Source organism: Bufo bufo, chromosome 9 (genome assembly GCF_905171765.1).
Source record: "Bufo bufo chromosome 9, aBufBuf1.1, whole genome shotgun sequence".
Lineage (NCBI taxonomy): Eukaryota > Metazoa > Chordata > Amphibia > Anura > Bufonidae > Bufo > Bufo bufo.
The window spans coordinates 202827552-202848082 of NC_053397.1; the positions used below are offsets into that span (position 1 = coordinate 202827552).

General features: G+C 42.2%; 1 protein-coding gene across 1 annotated transcript in view; it reads right to left on the reverse strand.

The window, feature by feature from the left end:
- Window positions 1-20531, reverse strand: part of LOC120978839 (sodium/glucose cotransporter 4-like) — a 93878-nt gene that overhangs the window by 25629 nt on the left and 47718 nt on the right. The window contains exons 4-8 of the mRNA XM_040407213.1: window positions 12349-12453; window positions 10200-10364; window positions 8044-8149; window positions 3793-3873; window positions 113-318 (exon numbers count right to left, since the gene is read on the reverse strand). Of these exons, the coding sequence (XP_040263147.1) occupies window positions 113-318; window positions 3793-3873; window positions 8044-8149; window positions 10200-10364; window positions 12349-12453 (663 nt within the window). The remainder of the gene's footprint in view (window positions 1-112; window positions 319-3792; window positions 3874-8043; window positions 8150-10199; window positions 10365-12348; window positions 12454-20531) is intronic.

A 20531-nucleotide genomic window follows, 5' to 3' on the forward strand; every position in this document is an offset into this window, starting at 1 on the left:
TTGAAATCTGGGTGACCCTTTAAGCTCCTATCCTCTAAGTCTAAGTTGTGATCCTGACATTACTTTTTGTTTTGTTTTTTAGGAAGCCATGTGTTTTATGTTTTTGACTCACCTGGTCAGCACACCAAACCCAAGTGGCCAATATTGTTAAACCAAATATAAGACCGGGCCAAGGTAGATCTCCAGTGATTGGATCACGAAGCATGTGGAAAGAATCGCTACGGGGCAGATGACATGTTGTGTTAGGTACAATTATTTTTGGGATGGCTTTCATGTATTTTTCTTCCAGTCCAGGATACCAGCCAATTTCATTAAAAGCTGCAAAATAAATGAAAATATTTATTAATTAAAAGACAGGTATAATAATTCTGCAACCAAGTCTCTAATGCTCTAATCTCTAATACAGGGGATTCAAGAAGAATTGTGCAAAATTAAAGTCTTAGGAGCACATCTATTAAGACCAGCATTTTAGACGCTGGTCTTAATATATCCTATACCTGGTGGTGGATCTGCTGGAATTATGAAGAGGGGCCAGCCTCTACATAACTTCAACGGATCCACCTCTTCTAAATGTAAGACAGCTTTCTAGCTAAAACAGGTGTAGAAAATGGTGAATGAGACGAGAGGATGGAAGGAGTGGCAGCGGTGGTATAATAGTGGTGGTAGTACTTGCAGTTCACGGTGTCAGTCTTCCTACTGGTGCTCCCCAAACTATGCACCGTGAAAGAAGGGCACACCTTTTTCTTCCCTCGGGGAACTTCCTGACTTTCCGGGACTCCTGCCTAGTGGTAGTTAAGGGGCCCTTGATGGTGGATGTTTGTGCAAGGCAGAATTACAGGAGCAGGGACTGGCAGATGGATGATGGAGTCAATAATCAGGCCTGTGGGTTGTAATAAATAAAGACTTTCCTAGAGGTTACAGTACTTCTCTCCAATAGCTGTGTATGGGCAGTGGCAATGATGGAAGTACTAGTCCCTGAGTCCCACTCTAGATACTTTGCAATATTTCCAAGATAACAAGTACAGAATAGTACCCTGTGGTTAACTCCTTCTGCAGATTTTAGATTCCATGGCCAGTCCGTCTTAAAGTTTGGCAGGTGTCAGAGGCAATTAACCCTTTCCACAGCAGTAAAGTCTTTTGCCATAAACGAGAGGTATTTTACTGACATATGGCAGGCCTTAAAGGGGTTATCCCATCTTAGACAATGAGGGCATATCGCTAGGATATGCCCCCATTGTCTGACAGGTGCATATCCTAGGAGAACGGAGCGGAGAAAGTTGAGGAGGGCGCACTGCGCATGCGCAGCCGCCCTCCATTCATTTCTAATAGCCGAGCTCTGGCTTGGCTATTTCCGTCGCCCCTATAGAAATGAATGGGAGAGGTGGCCGCGCATGCATGGTGAGCTCTCATTCACTTCAATGCGAGAGGTGGGGACCTGCGCCTGGTGGTGGACGGAACCCGGGAAACCCGTGGTCCTCCAGCCGCAACTCTCCCCGGCTCCGTTCTCCTTGTAGGTACGGGTCCCAGAGGTGGGATCCGTACCTATCAGACAATGGGGGCATCTTGTCTAAGATGGGATAACCCCTTTAATATTCCCTTAGTTAAGTAGCTTTCCAGCCGCTTTTCAGTCTCAGGAGTGGATTGTCCTGGATGGGGCTTCTCTTTGGTCCTACTTTGCAGGAGCTCACACACACGTCTTGCCTGTAGTTCGGCTGACAAAACACACCCTTACCAGGGGGAAGACAAAATCCATCACACTGGTAACCTAACCAAGGCTGTCAGCATTAACTATATGTTGCCCATACATTGTCATTAGACATATACTATACATAAAGAAATAAGTGCTTTAACAAGTGATCACAACGTTTCATTCAGTAAAATGTAATTAACTCTTTCAGCAATAAGTAACCCTTTGTAGTAGTCCTCTGGGGCACTGCATCTATGGGCACTGCGCTAAAAATGTCCAATGTGAGATCCATGGGTGACACAACAGATCTCTAGGTGGCAGTCCAGATTTGTCCAGACATGTACCAGTATATCCTTGATAATGAACTCCACTTTTTCAGTGATGCATGATCTCAGGTCATTCATATCCTGTATCTGGGTGGGGGCAGATACACTGAGGTCTCGACGTAGCCCCACAGAAAGAAGTCACATTGTGTTAGATCTGGTGATCGTTAAACATTGGTGAATTGTGTATTCCAGTGCGTCCCATCCAACGTTCCAGTAGAGTTTCATTCAGGTGTCGGCAAACATACAACTGGAAATGAGGATGAGCACCATCCTGCAGATAGAGGAAGATCTTCCAAAAGTTGTCTCTGTGGCATAAGCCATTTTCTTAACATTTCCAGGTAGGAATTGCCAATGACAGTATTCTTGGCAAAAAAGAAGCGGCCGTAGACTTTTTGCCTCCTCATTGCTCAAAACACGTTTACTGCAAGCCCCTCGTGTGCTTGATAAGGGCAGGTGGGTTTCTGATCCCCAGATTCTAACCTTGTGGCGATAGACCTTCCCATTGAGGTGAAAGGTTGTCTCATCGCTGAACACCAACCTTTCAGTGAATTTGGCCTCTTCCAATAGGCCCTGCAAGTCAATGTGAAAGTCACTGCATATTGGTCTGTCTTCCATTTCAGCTCCTGAAGTATTTGTGTACAGCTCACAACACCAACGTGTTTGTAAGATACTCCATACCATGGTATATGGCACTTATGAACCAGTCTGACTAGTATGGAGTCATTTTCTAGGACTATGCTCGTGCATGGCTGGAGTCTTGTTCACTGTCTCTTCCAAAGTCTTTGGGTGGCCTGGACTTTTCCCATAGCCAGTGGTTTCCAATATCTTCACCCAAAGCTAAAGGCCATTTCTATGCAAAGCACATTTACCAAGATTATTCAGAAAATTCTGCTGTACTGTCACAACAGATCCAGATGTTGCAAATTCCTACACGGAAAAAGCTTTTTCTTGCTTCACCTGTGCACCATCCATTTTGAATCGCCATGTACGAGTATATTTTAAATATTTTACTGTATTGTATATTCAATTCCTGTGCAGATCCATATATCTCCTTGGTTAGATACTACAAACAAACCCTATGCGGTCTGATCCTTCAGTAATATGTTACCCTACTTTCTCCCTTGTAACCAGTATAACTGTATTCTAGATATAGATATGTCCTTTCTTACCTTTGCATCTTCTTTACCCAAGACCTGTAGCATGAACAGTTTAAAAAGAATACAGTGTCATGAGATGTCTAACCTACATGCGTCTATATGTGGCCACCAGGTGGTTGTAGCATGTATTGCAGCCTCTATACCACTGAGGCTAATTACTGGCCTCAGCAGTCTTGTGCCGTACACCATCGAAGCCAGTGATTCGCCGCAGCAGTGTACAGAACATCACTACTGCAGCCAAAACAGTAAGCCACAGCTGCAACCCATTGCAGTGGAGGGAGCAGTGTTCTAACAGCATCTCGGTAGGTTACATCTATAACAACTTGGACAACTCCTTAAAATTAAATAATCAGACAGCATGTAGTGAGCTCTTAAGCTCCCACTAGTGGTGGCTGCAGGCAGTCAGAATTGTATTATTTACTATGTCTATGCAGGGGATTTGGATCTCTTATTTCAGAGAACTATTTAGATAATGAAACTATAATGGGGTAGAGTAGCCAGTGGGTCAGTATGTACTGAGAAAACTACGATAATGTAATACTTTCAGAATAAGTTAAGTGAACAGAATTTGACAAATCAATTTGTAGATGAAAAACAAAACAAAACAAAGTGTCCTACTTACATATAAACATGAGGATAAAGGCCCCCACCACCATGATGATGGTTTGCAGGGTGTCCGTGTAGATGACTGCAGTTAGTCCACCTGATTAATAAAACAGAATACATTGCACATTGAATTATTACATTGTAGATTGTAAGCCCTCGCGGGCAGGGTCCTCTCTCCCTATGTACTGGTACATAAGTAGGTGGGGCCAGCAATACCATATTGCTGCACATTATACCACTCCAGCGGAGCCAAATACCACAGTGCATCACAAAGTACTGCCCCAGCAGCCCAAAATATCTCCCCAAAAACTGCCCCTCTGTGGTGGCCCTCTCCAGCTGCCATGGTCTGTCCTTCTACTAAAGTTGCCGTATGGTGGAATTCAACTGTATTGCAAGAGTCAGGAGGGGGGCCTCAGACCATTACTTTCCATGGCTGGTGGCCATGAGGACAGCTAAGGCAGTCCCCTGGTCATTGGCCAACTGGGGAGCTTCCCTGGAAAGTCTATGGCCAGTCTACCCCTGGTTATGGGCCCTAGAGCCAGGTTTCAGGGAGATCAGAAGTCTGAAGAGGGCTCATGGTATTCCCCATAGACAAATTTGAAGCATTTATTGCTGCAAGCATTAAATGGCAAATTGTTAGTAAATGCCCCCTTTGATTTAAGTGCCCCAGTGACAGATTCCCTTTAAATTGAACGTCCACCTTGTATCATTATGTCTTGTTTTAGACCCAAAAATCTGTGCCGATTATTTCAAAATAAATTTTATACTGCAGCGGTAAGGCCTCCATTATACTGATACAGAGCTCCAAATCCCCTTTACAGACATAGTGGATATAATTTATCAAGACTGGAGATTCATATGTCTTGAACTAGTTTGTGCTGGAGTGAGCTGCAGACAAGACTTTTGAAAAAAAAAGTAGCATAAAACCCCAAAAAGTCTCAAATCGGTGACTTTTTGGCACTACTTTCCTGGCGCACATAGGGTGATAAATTCCACCTGGAGAGTTGAATGATTATATTCTGTCGGTTTAGATCCATCACTAGTAGGAGCTTAAGAGCTGACTGCATACTGTTATTATTGAGTTGAATGTATAAACAGTATGCTGAAAGCTCCTGAGTGACCTCTAGTGGTGGCAGCAGCCCACCTGAATGTCATTTTTTTTATAAATGTATGACTATAGGAGGGATTTGATCAGAAAAAAGTCCTGTGGTCTGGTATAAATATATATATATATATATATATACACACACAGTACAGACCAAAAGTTTGGACACACCTTCTCATTCAAAGAGTTTTCTTTATTTTCATGACTATGAAGGCATCAAAACTATGAATTAACACATGTGGAATTATATACATAACAAACAAGTGTGAAACAACTGAAAATATGTCATATTCTAGGTTCTTCAAAGTAGCCACCTTTTGCTTTGATTACTGCTTTGCACACTCTTGGTATTCTCTTGATGAGCTTCAAGAGGTAGTCCCCTGAAATGGTCTTCCAACAGTCTTGAAGGAGTTCCCAGAGATGCTTAGCACTTGTTGGCCCTTTTGCCTTCACTCTGCGGTCCAGCTCACCCCAAACCATCTCGATTGGGTTCAGGTGTGGTGACTGTGGAGGCCAGGTCATCTGGCGCAGCACCCCATCACTCTCCTTCATGGTCAAATAGCCCTTACTTTCAAAGTTTTCCCAATTTTTCGGCTGACTGACCTTCATTTCTTAAAGTAATGATGGCCACTCATTTTTCTTTACTTAGCTGCTTTTTTCTTGCCATAATACAAATTCTAACAGTCTATTCAGTAGGACTATGAGCTGTGTATCCACCTGACTTCTCCTCAACGCCACTGATGGTCCCAACCCCATTTATAAGGCAAGAAATCCCACTTATTAAACCTGACAGGGCACACCTGTGAAGTGAAAACCATTTCAGGGGACTACCTCTTGAAGCTCATCAAGAGAATGCCAAGAGTGTGCAAAGCAGTAATCAAAGCAAAAGGTGGCTACTTTGAAGAACCTAGAATATGACATATTTTCAGTTGTTTCACACTTGTTTGTTATGTATATAATTCCACATGTGTTAATTCATAGTTGTGATGCCTTCAGTGTGAATCTACAATTTTCATAGTCATGAAAATAAAGAAAACTCTTTGAATGAGAAGGTGTGTCCAAACTTTTGGTCTGTACTATCTATCTATCTATATATATATATATATATATATATATATATATATATATATATATATATATATATATTTACATTTACATAAATCAATTGAAATGACTTGGGTATAAATATTGGCTTAGATTTACTATTGTGTTGGCACCTCAACTGGAAATGAGGAGGTGCCAAATGCAGCACAATTTAAAGCAAAAAGTTGCATTTAGACCCCAATTTGTGGTAGACTGTTCTTAAAAAATCCTACACTGCACTAGCTATGCCCCTTTTAGGAAAACTGGCAAGGGTGTATAAAAATGGCAATTGCAAAAAAAAAAAAGTCTCAATAATACTAAGTTTTTTCCACCGAAAAAAAAAAGGATACGGGGAATGATAACTTTTCAACCTAGCCTTTAGACAGTTTTTTCACTGCACTTGAAAAGGGGGCATGATATAGTTAAAAATGAGGCATAGCTTAACAGGACACGAGGGGTGCAGCCTAAAATGTGACTTTTTTGCACCAAAATGCACCAGCATTTCTGGCATACAACTCTTAGACAGGCAGTATATGGATGCTTCAGATTTATCATACAACCTGGGCCCCTGTAACAATCCTGTAACAGTTTTACTGTTAGGTCCTTTAGATAAATGAAGCCCAATGTGTTTATCACTGTCCTGATTAGTGACATAGTTACCAACTGTCCCGAATTTGGCAGGACTGTCCCTGATTTTCAGAGACAATCCCAGCAAATTTGTGCTGTCCTGGGCCACAAATGGGTGGGAATAACACAAACGCCATCCATAAATAGGAGTTTACGACTGGGTTGGGGATGTTCCAGGGTGTGTGGCTTATATGCCCTGATTTTACCAACTGAAACGTTGGTAAGTATGCAGTGATATAAAAAGATAATGGGGGAGATTTTTGTACTGGCGCACATAATAAGGCGGTATTTTTGTACTGGCACAAATTAGGGGGCATTTTTTCTACTGGCACATATTATATTTATAAGGAGAATTATTACTACTGGTGGACTACGGGGAACATGATTACTACTATGGGCACTATGGGGGCATTATTACTTCTGGAGCACAACTGGGACATTATTATTATTATTGGGGGCACTGTTAACACTAAGTGCACTCTGGCATATAACTATTTCTATTGGTGGGACTTTGGGAAGGACTATTACTGTGGGGGGCACCCTGGCACAGTATCATCTTAGCACAATTATTTTTGGGGGACATTATGTTTTACAACACCATTAGGGCTCATGCACACAAACATATTTTTTGTCCGATTCCAATTCGCATTTTCGGATGCGGACCCATTCATTTACGTATGACCGTATGGCACCCAAAAAAAACATAGAAAATGTCCTATTCTTGTCCGTATTACACACAAGTATAGGACTGTTCTATTATGAAATGTGGCTAGTATCTGTGTTTTTGCGGATCTGCAATGCGGGCCGGAAAAACGGTTATGGCTGTGTGCATAAGCCCTTAGTGTCAGAGACACTATTTGCTGGGTGGTCTGCTCTAAATGGAGAAGACGAGGAAAGAGAACATGCACATCAAAGGAAACCCTGTGATACTGTATTACCCTGTATGGTTTGTAGCGCAGTATGTAATGTCTTCCAAGTATGTCTTTAACAGTAGGGCTGGACGGAAGGGGCTAGGTGGAGTATTTGGCATGGGGGGGGGGCTGTTTCAATTTTTTTCCTCAGGCAGCAGAAAGACTAGGTGCACCTATGCCCCTTTCCATAAACCAATGGGGGAAGGGGTGGCCTAAACTGAACTCCAGCACCAGGGCCCATGAGGTTTAGCTATGCCCCTGCCTCTCAGGGTGACCCGTTTTTGGAGCACATCTGCATAAGCCCTGCCCCCCACAAAATATAGAATATGTCTAATTAACAAAGGTAAATGGTAACGGCCAGTTGTCAGTTCATTCATACATTGTCAGGAGTGATAACAGAGGAACACTACAGAACTGTCCTTTTCAGGGACATACAAGTAAATATAAAAACAGACATGTCAACCATTGAGGTTGTAAATGCCCACCCCCTTTAAGCCAATCCAGTAATGATCTATACAAGATGCATTATAAAGATATTTACCAGCGACGGTGTAAATTGCTGTGACTATTAGTAATATAACTGTGGCCATGTAAATGTTCCAACCCAGAGACACTTGGATGAAGAGAGCTCCAGAATAAATGTCTGTCTAAAAAAAAAAAAAATAATAAAAGAATAAAAAAAAGAAATAGAAAACAAAATAATTCTGAATGTTACCATCAACGCTATGTGAAATAAAAGCAAAAAATAAGTTAGATGCATTTGTTATACTACATCAGGTTGCAGCAAATTAGAACTTTAAAGGGTAAGGCATCAGTAATGAGCATTATAAAAAAAAAAACACTTAGAGGGTCATTTATTAAGACTGGCATTCTAGACACCAGTCTTAATAAGGCCCTGCGCTGGTCCTCCGAAGGTCCAACTTCGGCGGATCAACGACTCCTTCTTAATCTATGGCAGCTCCCTTGCTGGCGTAGAATTAGACAATTTTCTACACCTAAAACTGCCATAGAAAATGATGAATTTGACGGACCTGCTGGCCCTTCTCCTTTTCCAGTCTACTTCACACCCACTTTTTTAGACCTGGCGTGAGCAGGGAAAAGTCGCAGATTGTGACACAAAGTACCTTGGCACTGCAAGCTGTGCCAGAAATACGCCTAATATAGACGCATTTCTGTTAGTAAATAAACCCCCTTAGAGTACGATCCGCAGTGGGCTCTGCTCGAGTAATAAGAACACACTTTATAGTCGCTCTGCTTTGTTAATGGCTGTGCAGTATTGCAGGTGTTGCATGGCCATTAACAATGCAGACGGACTAAACAGTGTGGTCTCATTAGTTTAATTAGAGCCCACAGTGGCCCCTACAGTTGCATGGTAGTCAACTGCAGCACGGCCATGCCACAACCCCTGACAGGACAGTCCCATGTGACTGTACCCTTACTGCATAAAGGGACAGTAAACTCCAAAACCTCATCCTAGCTGTTAAATCTGGTGGAGGCAACATCATGGATGGAGGCTTCTTTACTGCCTCAGGGCCTGGACGACTTGGAATCATTAAGGTGGAATAAAGCATTTTACAGGAGAACGTAAGGGCAATCATCCGTGACCTCAAGCTGAGGAAACGTTGGACAATGACCCAAACCACGCATGTACTGTAAATCAACTAAAGAATGGTTGTAAAAGAAGATTAGTATTTTGGAATGCCCAAACTTATCGAGATGGTGTGGTATGACCTGAAGAGGGCTGTGCATGGAAAAGGCATCCCAGAAATATTGATGAACTGAAACACATTTGCAGGGAGGAATGGTTCAGAATTCTTTCTCAGCGTTGTGCAAATCTTATTTGCAGTTACAGGAAATATTTGGGGGAGGTGGCTAGGAGTATTGAGGGATCTACAGGTTATTAAATTCAATGGCTCACTTACTTTTTTCCCCTGTACTCGGTAAAAAACAGGACTGGTTTGGGTGGTTTTAGTTTAGTTACACTGCTTTTGACTACAATTGTGATAACAATCAGGCCACAATCTTAGCAATCAATGCAGAAATCCCAGTAATTCCAAAGGGTTTGCCTATTTTTTTTCTTGCAATTGTATCAAGTGAGAAAAACACCTTCCTGATCCAACTATATTATAAGTATACAATGTAAGTAAAGGTGTTACAGTGAAAATTAAGTCTAATAAAGGTGTGGTATGTGTGGCGGAGATCTCATGGGTGGAAGCCATACTTAATTGTAATGTGAAATCCTGTCAAGTCTCTGATACTAAGATGATTTTGAAAAAATTTGCCCGTTAAGTGTTGTTCAAGTTTAGGGGCCTTTGGCCTCACCTTTAAAGGAAAAAGCACTTGCCTTTTACCCACTACTGGGTTCTGGCTTATTTTGTCCCCCACTGCCACTAATGCACTCCGGTCCTGCGTGTCAACATCCGGTTTGACAGGTGTCATGTGTGCAACTATGGGCATTGACATGACACATGGGGGACACATCACCACTGCGGCTAGTCATTGGCTGCAGTGGCACACGTGTCCCCTGTCAAATGGGATGTTGACAGGTAGGACTGGAGTACATCAGTGAGGGACCAAAGGAAACCAGAACCCGTCGGTGGGGGTCAGTTGACAATAGTATACATGGATGTACCTTACTGATAATAACTATAGTAATGAAGTATATAACAAACGTAATTAAAAGTTCTTAAAACTTACTGATATTTTAGTGAAGATGTAGAGGATAAGCGATAGGACAGACATGTAGATACGAATCCGGTGACCACCAAAACGTTTTTCCAAGTACTGTGGCATAGTGACAACTCCAGAGGCAATATATACAGGTACGAAGATCCATCCAAGAGCCACCAGCACCCAAGATGCCTAGTGCAAAATGACAGCGTTATTAAACTAAGAATAGAGAACTTCATTGACTGATATCACAAGGAATTTTCTATTATTAATTATTATTTTTTCCTCCTGGTTCCTGGTTGATTGGACTTCTAGATGATGCTCAAAACAATTTACAGTACAGAAGTGGTGGAACATTCATCACCTGAACAGTATAGAAAAAGAAAATAGATGATCACTGGAAGCCCCACTATTGGGACTAGTGAGGATTTTGAATAGACGAGTATGCATACGTGTAAATTGTAATACCTCTAATGATTATGAGGGCAGGGGGTGGAACGTGCTTTTAAGGCAATATTAAGATTTGCTCCCAGAGCATAATATTGGCTGTATATTAGTAAATCAAAAGTTAGGGCAGAAACAAAGTTTGGTAATTGTGTTTTAATGACTTAGAGAGAGACAGTTGCATTCTTGCGGCAGCCATTTTTTAAGTAACTACAGAAAATGACATTTTTGAATTACAGTGGTTTATGAGGCACAGACAATCACCTATCATTTTGTTGACCAGTGACAAGTTGACATTTTGTTGTGAATCTAGTTCTAAGGGGAGAAGTAATGTTCTGCCCAGCAGAGTTGACAGAGTCTACCTCTGTATTTCTGTAGTGATTAATGTGGTTATAGCACCATCTAGCCGTGTTAAGTTATATTACACTTAGTTTTTCCTGTTACAAAGACTACTACATTGTGGGTGGTGCACTGCATTGTGGGGATGCAAAGCATCCTGGGAGAGAGAAGCCTCCAGTCACCAGGGCACATCAGCAGAGCTGTCCTTCTGCATATCTCCTTCTCAAACTTCACCATCCTTGTAAAAGCATATCTAGTGAGAGATCTACCTTTGCTTCAGGAATATTACGGTATGCAGAGCTGTTCAGGTAGTCATAATTGTTACTCAGTGAAGTTGTTACTACTGTTAGCTAGACATGTAATCCTATGTATAGGCAGCCATTTTACCATGTGCTTTCACTGTCAATGCAAATGTTATAGTACATGCTATACATGCTTAATACTTATACATGTTATTTATATTCTTGTAGTTTTATCAAATACTCCTGTTTTACCAATCAAACAATCCTGGTTTGCTACCAATCCTGTTTTATCAATAAACAAGTTAAACTACAAAGAACAGTCCTCTTATTTGGAAGACATGAATGGTTTATGCTGAATGTCATACTGCACACTGTGTGAATGTGTATGAAGACAGAATAAGTAATATGGTGGCACTTCCTGTTATCTCTGTTCTTATAAGAAACATAATAACCACAGTTTGGATTCTAATCGACTTCTTATTTACTAGCATTGGCTTAAAATAAGTATTCCCATCTCAGACATGAATGGCAAATCCACAGGATATTCCATAGATGTCAGACAGATGCGAGTCCCAGAGATGGAACCGCATCTATCACTAGAATGAAGTCCCCTGACCACATCTCACCTTGATGTGGCAGCCCAAGGGGGTCAGGACTAAGGAAACAGCCTAAAGGTCTGTGCCATGCCGTAACTCCCCTTCACTTATAGGAGTTATGGAAACAGTGTAGCACAGCCCTCTTGACTGCTTTTATAATTCTGAACACCCCTGGCCACTGCATCCAGACAGGATTGGGTCGAGGGGGCCTGGTCTTAAGATACTTTTTTGTTCCAAAGGTGGGTCCTGCATACATTAGACCAGTGTTTCCCAACCAGTGTGCCTCCAGCTGTTGCAAAACTACAACTCCCAGCATGCCCGGACAGCCTTTGGCTGTGCGGGCATGCTGGGAGTTGTAGTTTTGCAACAGCTGGAGGCACACTGGTTGGGAAACACTGCATTAGACATTGATGATATATCCTATGGATATTTCTTTTTTTTAAGGTGGTAATATTCCGACAAGTGACAAGACCAATCTCAAATTCAATTTATTTTGCTCTAAGAATCTCGTCTCATTTGCATTGCAGTTAATAAATCAATACATAGTTTTCTTACATTCCATTCAAAACCTCCGACAGCCAAACCTCCTGCGGCCCCCGATCCTGCCATACCAACGAAGAGACCACTACCAACATTGCTGGACATTAACGAGGCACCAATCTGCAAGAATAAGGACAAGGTTAAAGGCATTTCAGGAGGTCTAGATGGGTGTATCTGCAGGATTAGCATTGATGCCATAATTGTTTCTGACAAATTTAGGGGAAAAAATCTACAGCTTCATTGCATATACATTGGAGTCCAAATTTTGTCTACTCCCCTGGCCTTGCTTGATTTGTAACAGAGTTGTAAAGCCACAAGGTAGACACTGTCTAGCTTGTTGTCTGACCCATAAAATACAATACCGTAGGTGAACTGATATACTGAAAACGAACCACAGATATGGGCCAATCTGAGGCTTCCATCCGTTGAGAATATTTTCAGAATTTTTGGATGGGCAATCACCAAGAGTATTATCAAGGATGCAAGTTCTAGGGGTCCAAGCCTTTGGGATTGTGGTGTCACCTTCAGTTGTGACAAATGGTGCACCCTGTGCAACTTCATAAATCCCTATGGTCTTTACCAAGGGGAAACTTCATGCTACTATTTAGGGGATCAGTCCCCCTTCTCCCGTCACTGATTCTCCTGAAGGGGTTTTCTCATGACAGACATCTTTGTGATATAAACATTTATGGACATTATATACATTCTACAGAAGCTGTAATGTGGACTGAGTGTTCCTTGTGCAAAGATTTTTTCCTTGTAACATTACGGATATAAATGCACTGAACTGATTACTAAACTGGCTGAAGATGTCAGTCTCTGAGTATTAATTAACCACGAGAAGCGAATCCTCCGGAGTTATAAACTTTGTTTGGTTTGCTGGCGGAGACCTATGTAGAAATTAAAAGGAAACAGACACCAGGAAATTCCTTGTAATACCAAGCACAACACCTTGTGGGGAGAGTTCAGCTGAATGTAATAATATCTGTCACTAAGGGTACTTTCACACTAGCGGCAGGACGGATCCGACAGGCTGTTCACCCTGTCGGATCCATCCTGCCGCTATTTCGCCGTGCCGCCGCTCCGTCCCCATTGACAATGATAGGGACGGGGCGGAGGTCCAGCGCAGCATGGCAGTTCGCGGTGAGAGGCCACCGGACTAAAAAGTCGGACATGCAGTACTTTTAGTCTGGCGGCCTTTCGCCATGCTGCACCGGAGCTCCGCTCCCGTCCCTATTATAGTCAATGGGGACGGAGCGGCGGTCCGGCAGCACGGCGAAATAGCGGCAGGACGGATACGACAGGGTGAACAGTCTGTCGGATCCGTCCTGCCGCTAATGTGAAAGTAGCCTTAGAGGCGTTTTCCGGGATTTCACTGTTGATGACCTATCCTCAGGAAAGGACATCAATATCAGATCGCTGTGGGTCTGAAACTTAGCACCCCCGACGATCAGCTGTATGAGGAGACTGCGTGCGCAATGGGCATGTGCCGTCTCCCTTCTCTTTTCCTGTATGCTTCTGCTGTCTAAGGGCTTTGCCAATTGCCATAGACAGCAGCAGTAAACAGGAAGATGGCACGTGCCTCATACAGCTGATTGGCGGGGGTGCTGGGTGTCAGACCCACACCGATCTGATATTGATGACCTTTCCTGAGGATAGGTCATCAATAGTAAAAGCCCTGACAACCCCTTTAAGAATCAGTTGTTTCATTCTGGAGAAAAATTACTTTTATTCCATATGCAAATGATCAGTTACGTGCACTTAGGGCGGGCCTAAGAAACTCAGCTTCTCCTGCTTCCTCTTCTAGCCCTTCCTTTTCTGTCTTGTTTGACTGGGCCTGGTGAGGACTGTGCAGAAACCTAGCCCTGTCAATCAAGAAGAGGGAGAGGTTGGCAGAGGAAGGAGGAGCAAGGGTGCACAGAGTGGCTTAGTCCTACTCTCAGTGCACTTAACTGCTCATTTGAAAATAGTTTAAAAGTACTTTCCTTTCAGAACAAAGTAACAAATCAATAAGTGAAAGATATCATTACAGTCAGCTGAGCTAGCCTTACAAGGCATTGTGGTGGGAATAACAGTACATTTCCTGGTGACCGGCTCCCTTTAACCCATAGGATACCACAGTCACAAATCCCAGCGCCGTACAGCTACGGTGCTCTGATCGGACGGGCGCAGGAACTGCGCCCGCCCGATCAGCTGCAGGGGTCCGGCAGTCACTGATAGCCGGACCCCTGCTGCATGCGCCGGCATCGGTGAAAACACTGATGCCGGCGCATTAACCCTTGAACTGCTGCAGTACGTGCTGTATCCTGCCGGGTGCGGTGTGTCCATAAGGTCCCCGCGCTGCTGTGACGGGGACTCGATGGCTTGCACGGCAGCCCAATGCCTTCCTTAGGTATCGTGGCTGCCATCCATATGAGCCTGTGAAATCCAGCCCCCTGGATCTCACAGGAAGCAGGCTGTAAGTGTATTACACTGCTAATACACTAACAGCCAATGCATTACAATACAGAAGTACAATGCATTGTAAAGGGAATCAGACCCCCAAAAGTTGAAATCCCAGAGTGGGACAAAAAATAGTTAAAAAAAAGTTAAAAAAGTTAAAAAAGAAGTAATAAAAATAAAGTTTTACAAAAATAATTAAAAGTGTCAAGAAAAAATAAAATAAAATAAAAGAAGAGTCCTTTTCCCAAAATAAAGTAAAAAAAAAAAACAAGTTAAATAAGGGAAAAAGAGAAAAGTAGAACTATTAGGTATAGCCGCATCCGTATCGGCCTACTCTATAAAGATATCACATGATCCACCCAGTCAGGTGAACGCTGTAAAAAAATAAAATTAAAACAGTGCCAAAACAGCCATTTTCTGGTCACCTTGCCTCACAAAAAGTGTAATACCAAGTGATAAAAAGGCATATTTAGCCCAAAATGCTCAAACCCACAAAAAAATTAGACCCTTCCTAAGGCAATCACCCAAAAAAATAATATGGCTCTCAAAAAACTGCAACACAAAAACAAGATTTTATTTTGTTCAAAAAGGCTTTCACTGTGTAAAACTTAACAAAAAAAAAAATAGACATATTAGGTATCGCCACACCCGTAACATGCTCTATAAAAATATCACATTATATGCCACCTCAGATGAATGCTGTAAACCTATTTTTTTTAAACTATGCCAAAATCGCCATTTTTTACCTTGCCTCACAAAAAGTGTAATACCAAGCGATCAAAAAGTCTTATGTACCCCGAAATGGTAACAATGAAAACATTACCTCATCCCGCAAAAAATGAGCCCCCACATAAGACAATCACTTAAAAAATAAAAACCAATGGCACACGTAAACCAATCCATCAAAATTTGCGCTGCAAAAGCCATATGGTGCTCCTTCCATTCTAAGTCCTGCCATGTGCCCCCACAGCAGCTTACCACCACATATGGGGTGATGCCGTATTCAGGAGAAAATGGCTAAAAAATTATGGGGTGCTTTTTCTCCTGCTACTCCTTGTGAAAATGAAAAATATGGGACTAAAGCAACATTTTCTTCGAAGAAATGAAACTTTTCATTTTTATAGCCAAGTGTTTCCAAATTCTGTAAAACACTTAGGCCTAGTTCACACGAACGTGTGTGATCCGTGGCCATACTGCGGCCCGCAATACACGGCCACAGTTCTGTGTGCATTCCGCATCACGGATGCGGACCCATTCACTTCAATGGGTCCGCAAATCCGGAATTGCGGAACAGCCGCACGGAACGGGACCCCTCGGAAGCACTACAGAGTGCTTCCGTGGGGTTGCGTCCCGTACTTCCGTTCTGCAAAAAGATAGAACATGTCCTATCTTTTTGCGAACGGGCGGATCACGGACCCATTAAAGTGAATGGGTCCGCGATCCGATGCGGCTGACCCACAGCCGGCGATCGTGCATTGCGGCCCGCAATTTGCGGGTTGCAGCACGGGCACGGGTCACACACGTTCGTGTGAACTCGGCCTTAAGGGGTCAGTACCCCCATTAATATATTTTTAAAGGGTGTAGTTTCCAGAATGGGGTAACTTTTTGAGGGTTTCCACTGTAGGAGTACGTCAGGGTCTCTTCAAATACAAAATGTTGCCTAAAAACCATTCTACCAAAATCTGTCTCCAAAATCCATATGGAGCTCCTTTTCTTCTGACCACTGCCACATGCCCATAGGGCAGTTTACCGCCACATATGGGGTATTTCTGTAAACTGCAGAATTAGAGTAATATATATTGAGGTTTATTTTGCTGTTAACCCTTGCTGTGTAGCAAGAAAAAGTTAACATAAAACAAAATCTACTAACAAAGTGACATTTAAAAATTTCACCTACATTTTCTTTAATTTTTGTGGAACACCTCAAGGGTTAACAAAGTTTGTAACATCGGTTTTGAATAATTTGTGGGGTGTAGTTTTTAAAATTGGGTAATTTATGAGTGGTTTCCATTACGTAAGCCCCTCAAAATCACTTTGTAACTGAATTGGTGCTTAAAGGGAACCTGTCATGTGGATATTTGATTATAATATAACTAATTATATACAATCATTAACTACTAAAATGTACCTTAGATGTATTCACTTACTGGTGTGACAGATGGTTACCTCATAATATACACACAAAGATGCTGCATGCTAATGAGCTGATTTGAGTCCAGCGTGATGTCAGTGAGTCCAGCGTTTTTTTTAATTCAGAGATATAGCCACTCCCCTGCCCACCTGCTGCTGATTCATATGGAAAAAAACTGTCAATCAGCAGCAGGTGGGCGGGGAGAGTCAGCAGCTCATGAATATTCAGGACTCATCATTATCAGCTGGAGATTTTCAATACAAGATGTTGGCAGATTGACTGGGTCAATTGAAGAAAGTGACCCAGCATTTTGCTAAGAGAATCAGTCACTTATTTATGTTGCCCTTTGTTTGGACACCATAAAACTGGTGACAGGTTCCCTTTAAAAAAATTGTTTTGGAAATTTTGTTGAAAATATAAAGCAGACATATGAGGAATGTTGATTGATAACTTTTATGAGGAATTACTATCTGTTTTAAAAGTAGAAAAATGCAAATTTTGAATTGTTCCAAATTTTTAGTAAATTTTGGATTATTTTATAAATAAAGGTGAAATACATCGACTCAAATTTACCACAGTCATAAAGTAAAATGTGTCAAGAGAAAACTGTCTCAAGTAAAAGCGTTCCAAAGTTATTACCACATAAAGGGACATGTCAGATTTGCAAAAAATCGGCCTGGGATTTAAGGTGAAAAGTGGCTCGGTACTGAAGGGGTTAAACTAGACCTGTCTATAGTCAACATACTTGCAGGATCACATACAGAGAAGCAGCAGCCACTGTTGGAGTTGAAGTTACTCATTCTTCAACTCATGAACAGGTATGGTGCTATTTTAAAAATAGTATAAATGTTGTACATTTTTTTTCTCTTTTTCTAATCCTGGCAACGATGATACACCACATTACCCTTAAGTGTATAGGGAAGGTATGCAAATTTGTAAAATTATAGTTTTTTCTGAACAGACTTGACTCTTCAGGAATGAATGAGCCTAAGGGTAAAGATTAGAGAAGGACACAGGCCAAGAAAAAATAGCAATATACTTTACTGTAGTGCATTGTTTTGGAATTAGCAACATTTTGTATTTGTCGGGGTGTGTTAATAACATGGGTTGTGCCAAGCACACTACAGTAACCGTATCCAGAATATCTTGCTCACATCTATAATATAAAAAAAACATGTAATTATAACAGACAGGTGTATAACAAGTAACCTTGGGGCCCCAAAGCAAAACCCACTCCACAGTACAGGGATAGTAAATACAGTGATGTCACAGTACAGGGATAATACACACAGTGATGTTACAGTACAGGGAGAATGAACACAGTGATGTCACAGTACTGGGGTAATACACACAGTGATGTCACAGTACAGGGGTAATACACACAGTGATGTCACAGTACAGGGATAGTAAACATAGTGATGTCACAGTACAGGGATAATAAACACAGTGATGTTACAGTACAGGGAGAATGAACACAGTGATGTCACAGTACTGGGGTAATACACACAGTGATGTCACAGTACAGGGGTAATACACACAGTGATGTCACAGTACAGGGATAGTAAACATAGTGATGTCACAGTACAGGGATAATAAACACAGTGATGTCACAGTGCAGGGATAATATACACAGTGATGTCACAGTACAGGGATAATATACCCAGTGATGTCACAGTACAGAGATAATGCACACAGTGATGTCACAGTACAGGGATAATACACACAGTGATGTCACAGTACAGGGATAATACACACAGTGATGTCACAGTACAGTGATAATGCACACAGTGATGTCACAGTACAGGGATAATAAACACAGTGATGTCACAGTACAGGGATAATAAACACAGTGATGTCACAGTGCAGGGATAATAAACCCAGCGATGTCACAGTACAGGGATAGTAGACACAGTGATGTCACAGTGCAGGGATAATAAACACAGTGATGTCACAGTACAGGGATAATAAACACAGTGATGTCACAGTACAGGGATAATAAACACAGTGATGTCACAGTGCAGGGATAATATACACAGTGATGTCACAGTACAGGGATAATATACCCAGTGATGTCACAGTATAGAGATAATGCACACAGTGATGTCACAGTACAGGGATAATAAACACAGTGATGTCACAGTGCAGGGATAATAAACACAGTGATGTCACAGTACAGGGATAATACACACAGTGATGTCACAGTACAGGGATAATACACACAGTGATGTCACAGTACAGGGATAATAAACCCAGCGATGTCACAGTACAGGGATAGTAGACACAGTGATGTCACAGTGCAGGGATAATATACACAGTGATGTCACAGTACAGGGATAATAAACCCAGCGATGTCACAGTACAGGGATAGTAGACACAGTGATGTCACAGTACTTATGGAAATAAAAGGGTTAGGTACACAAAATAATTCTTGCTCCCTTAAAAGTTATCTGTCACCAGTTTTATGGTGCCCTGATAGAGGATAGCATAAATTGACAGATAGCCTTAGCAAAATGCTGGATCATTAATAGTTGTGCTTAAATCTGTATTGAACAGGTGCAGCACAAGAGCTGTTCTGAAATTTTAGCAAAATGGCTGTCAGTTCAAGTAAGTGACCCAGTGTTTCGCTAAGGTTAACTGGGTGGGACCAGAGAAAGCAGTGTGTGAGAGGGCCGGGGGGAGCAGTCTCTGAGAAAGAGGCATAGAGAACAGTCTACAGAATGTCATGGGGGGGGGCATAGGGAAGCAGTCTATGTGAGAAAGAAGGTGGCATGAGGGAACGGTTGGTTTCACAAGAAAAAGGATTGCAAAACTCGAGTTGGGCAGGACCAGCCACATACTGACTGTGTTAAGCCTCATGCACACGTCCGTGAAACACGGACCGTGTGATACTGGCCTGGATGTCTTCTGAGTGCATGAGCGCACGGCGTCATTGTTTGCTATGACGCCGTGCGCTTCCTGCTGCCGCCGCAGTACAGTGATACACTGGTATCGATCATACCAGCGTACAAACAATGACGCTGTGCGCTCCTGCACTCAGAAGATATCCAGGCCGGTATCACACGGTCCGTGTTTCACGGACGTGTGCATGAGGCTTTAATGTGCTTTTATATGCTTTAATAGCTTGTCATTTCGTGGATACATAAAACCCTTAGGGCCCATTCACATGACCGTATGTATAGATCCGCACCCGTTACGCAATTTTGCGGAAGGTCTGCGGATCCATTTATTTATATGGACCCTCAAAAGATGCAGACAGTACACCGTGTGCTGTCCGCATCCGTTATTCCGTACCACGGCTCCGCAAAAATAAACTTCAATGTCCTATACTTGTCTGCAGAAAATGTTCCGTGGACCCATACAAGTCTATGGGTCCACAAAAATGTGGAGGATGCATACAGTGGAGGATGCCCGCAGCGGACCACAAGTACCACAAAAAGACATCCTACACAAGATAGAAAAATGTATGGATGTATGCCATAAGTGCAGCATCTGCTCCCCTGGGTATAGATGCACAACTGCATATGGGGTTGAGCACTTCCTGCCTTTTGACACCACGCCATTTTTTTGTAGTTTGTATATAGATGTGTTTGGAGGTATATAAACTCCAGATTTAAATGTGCCTGAT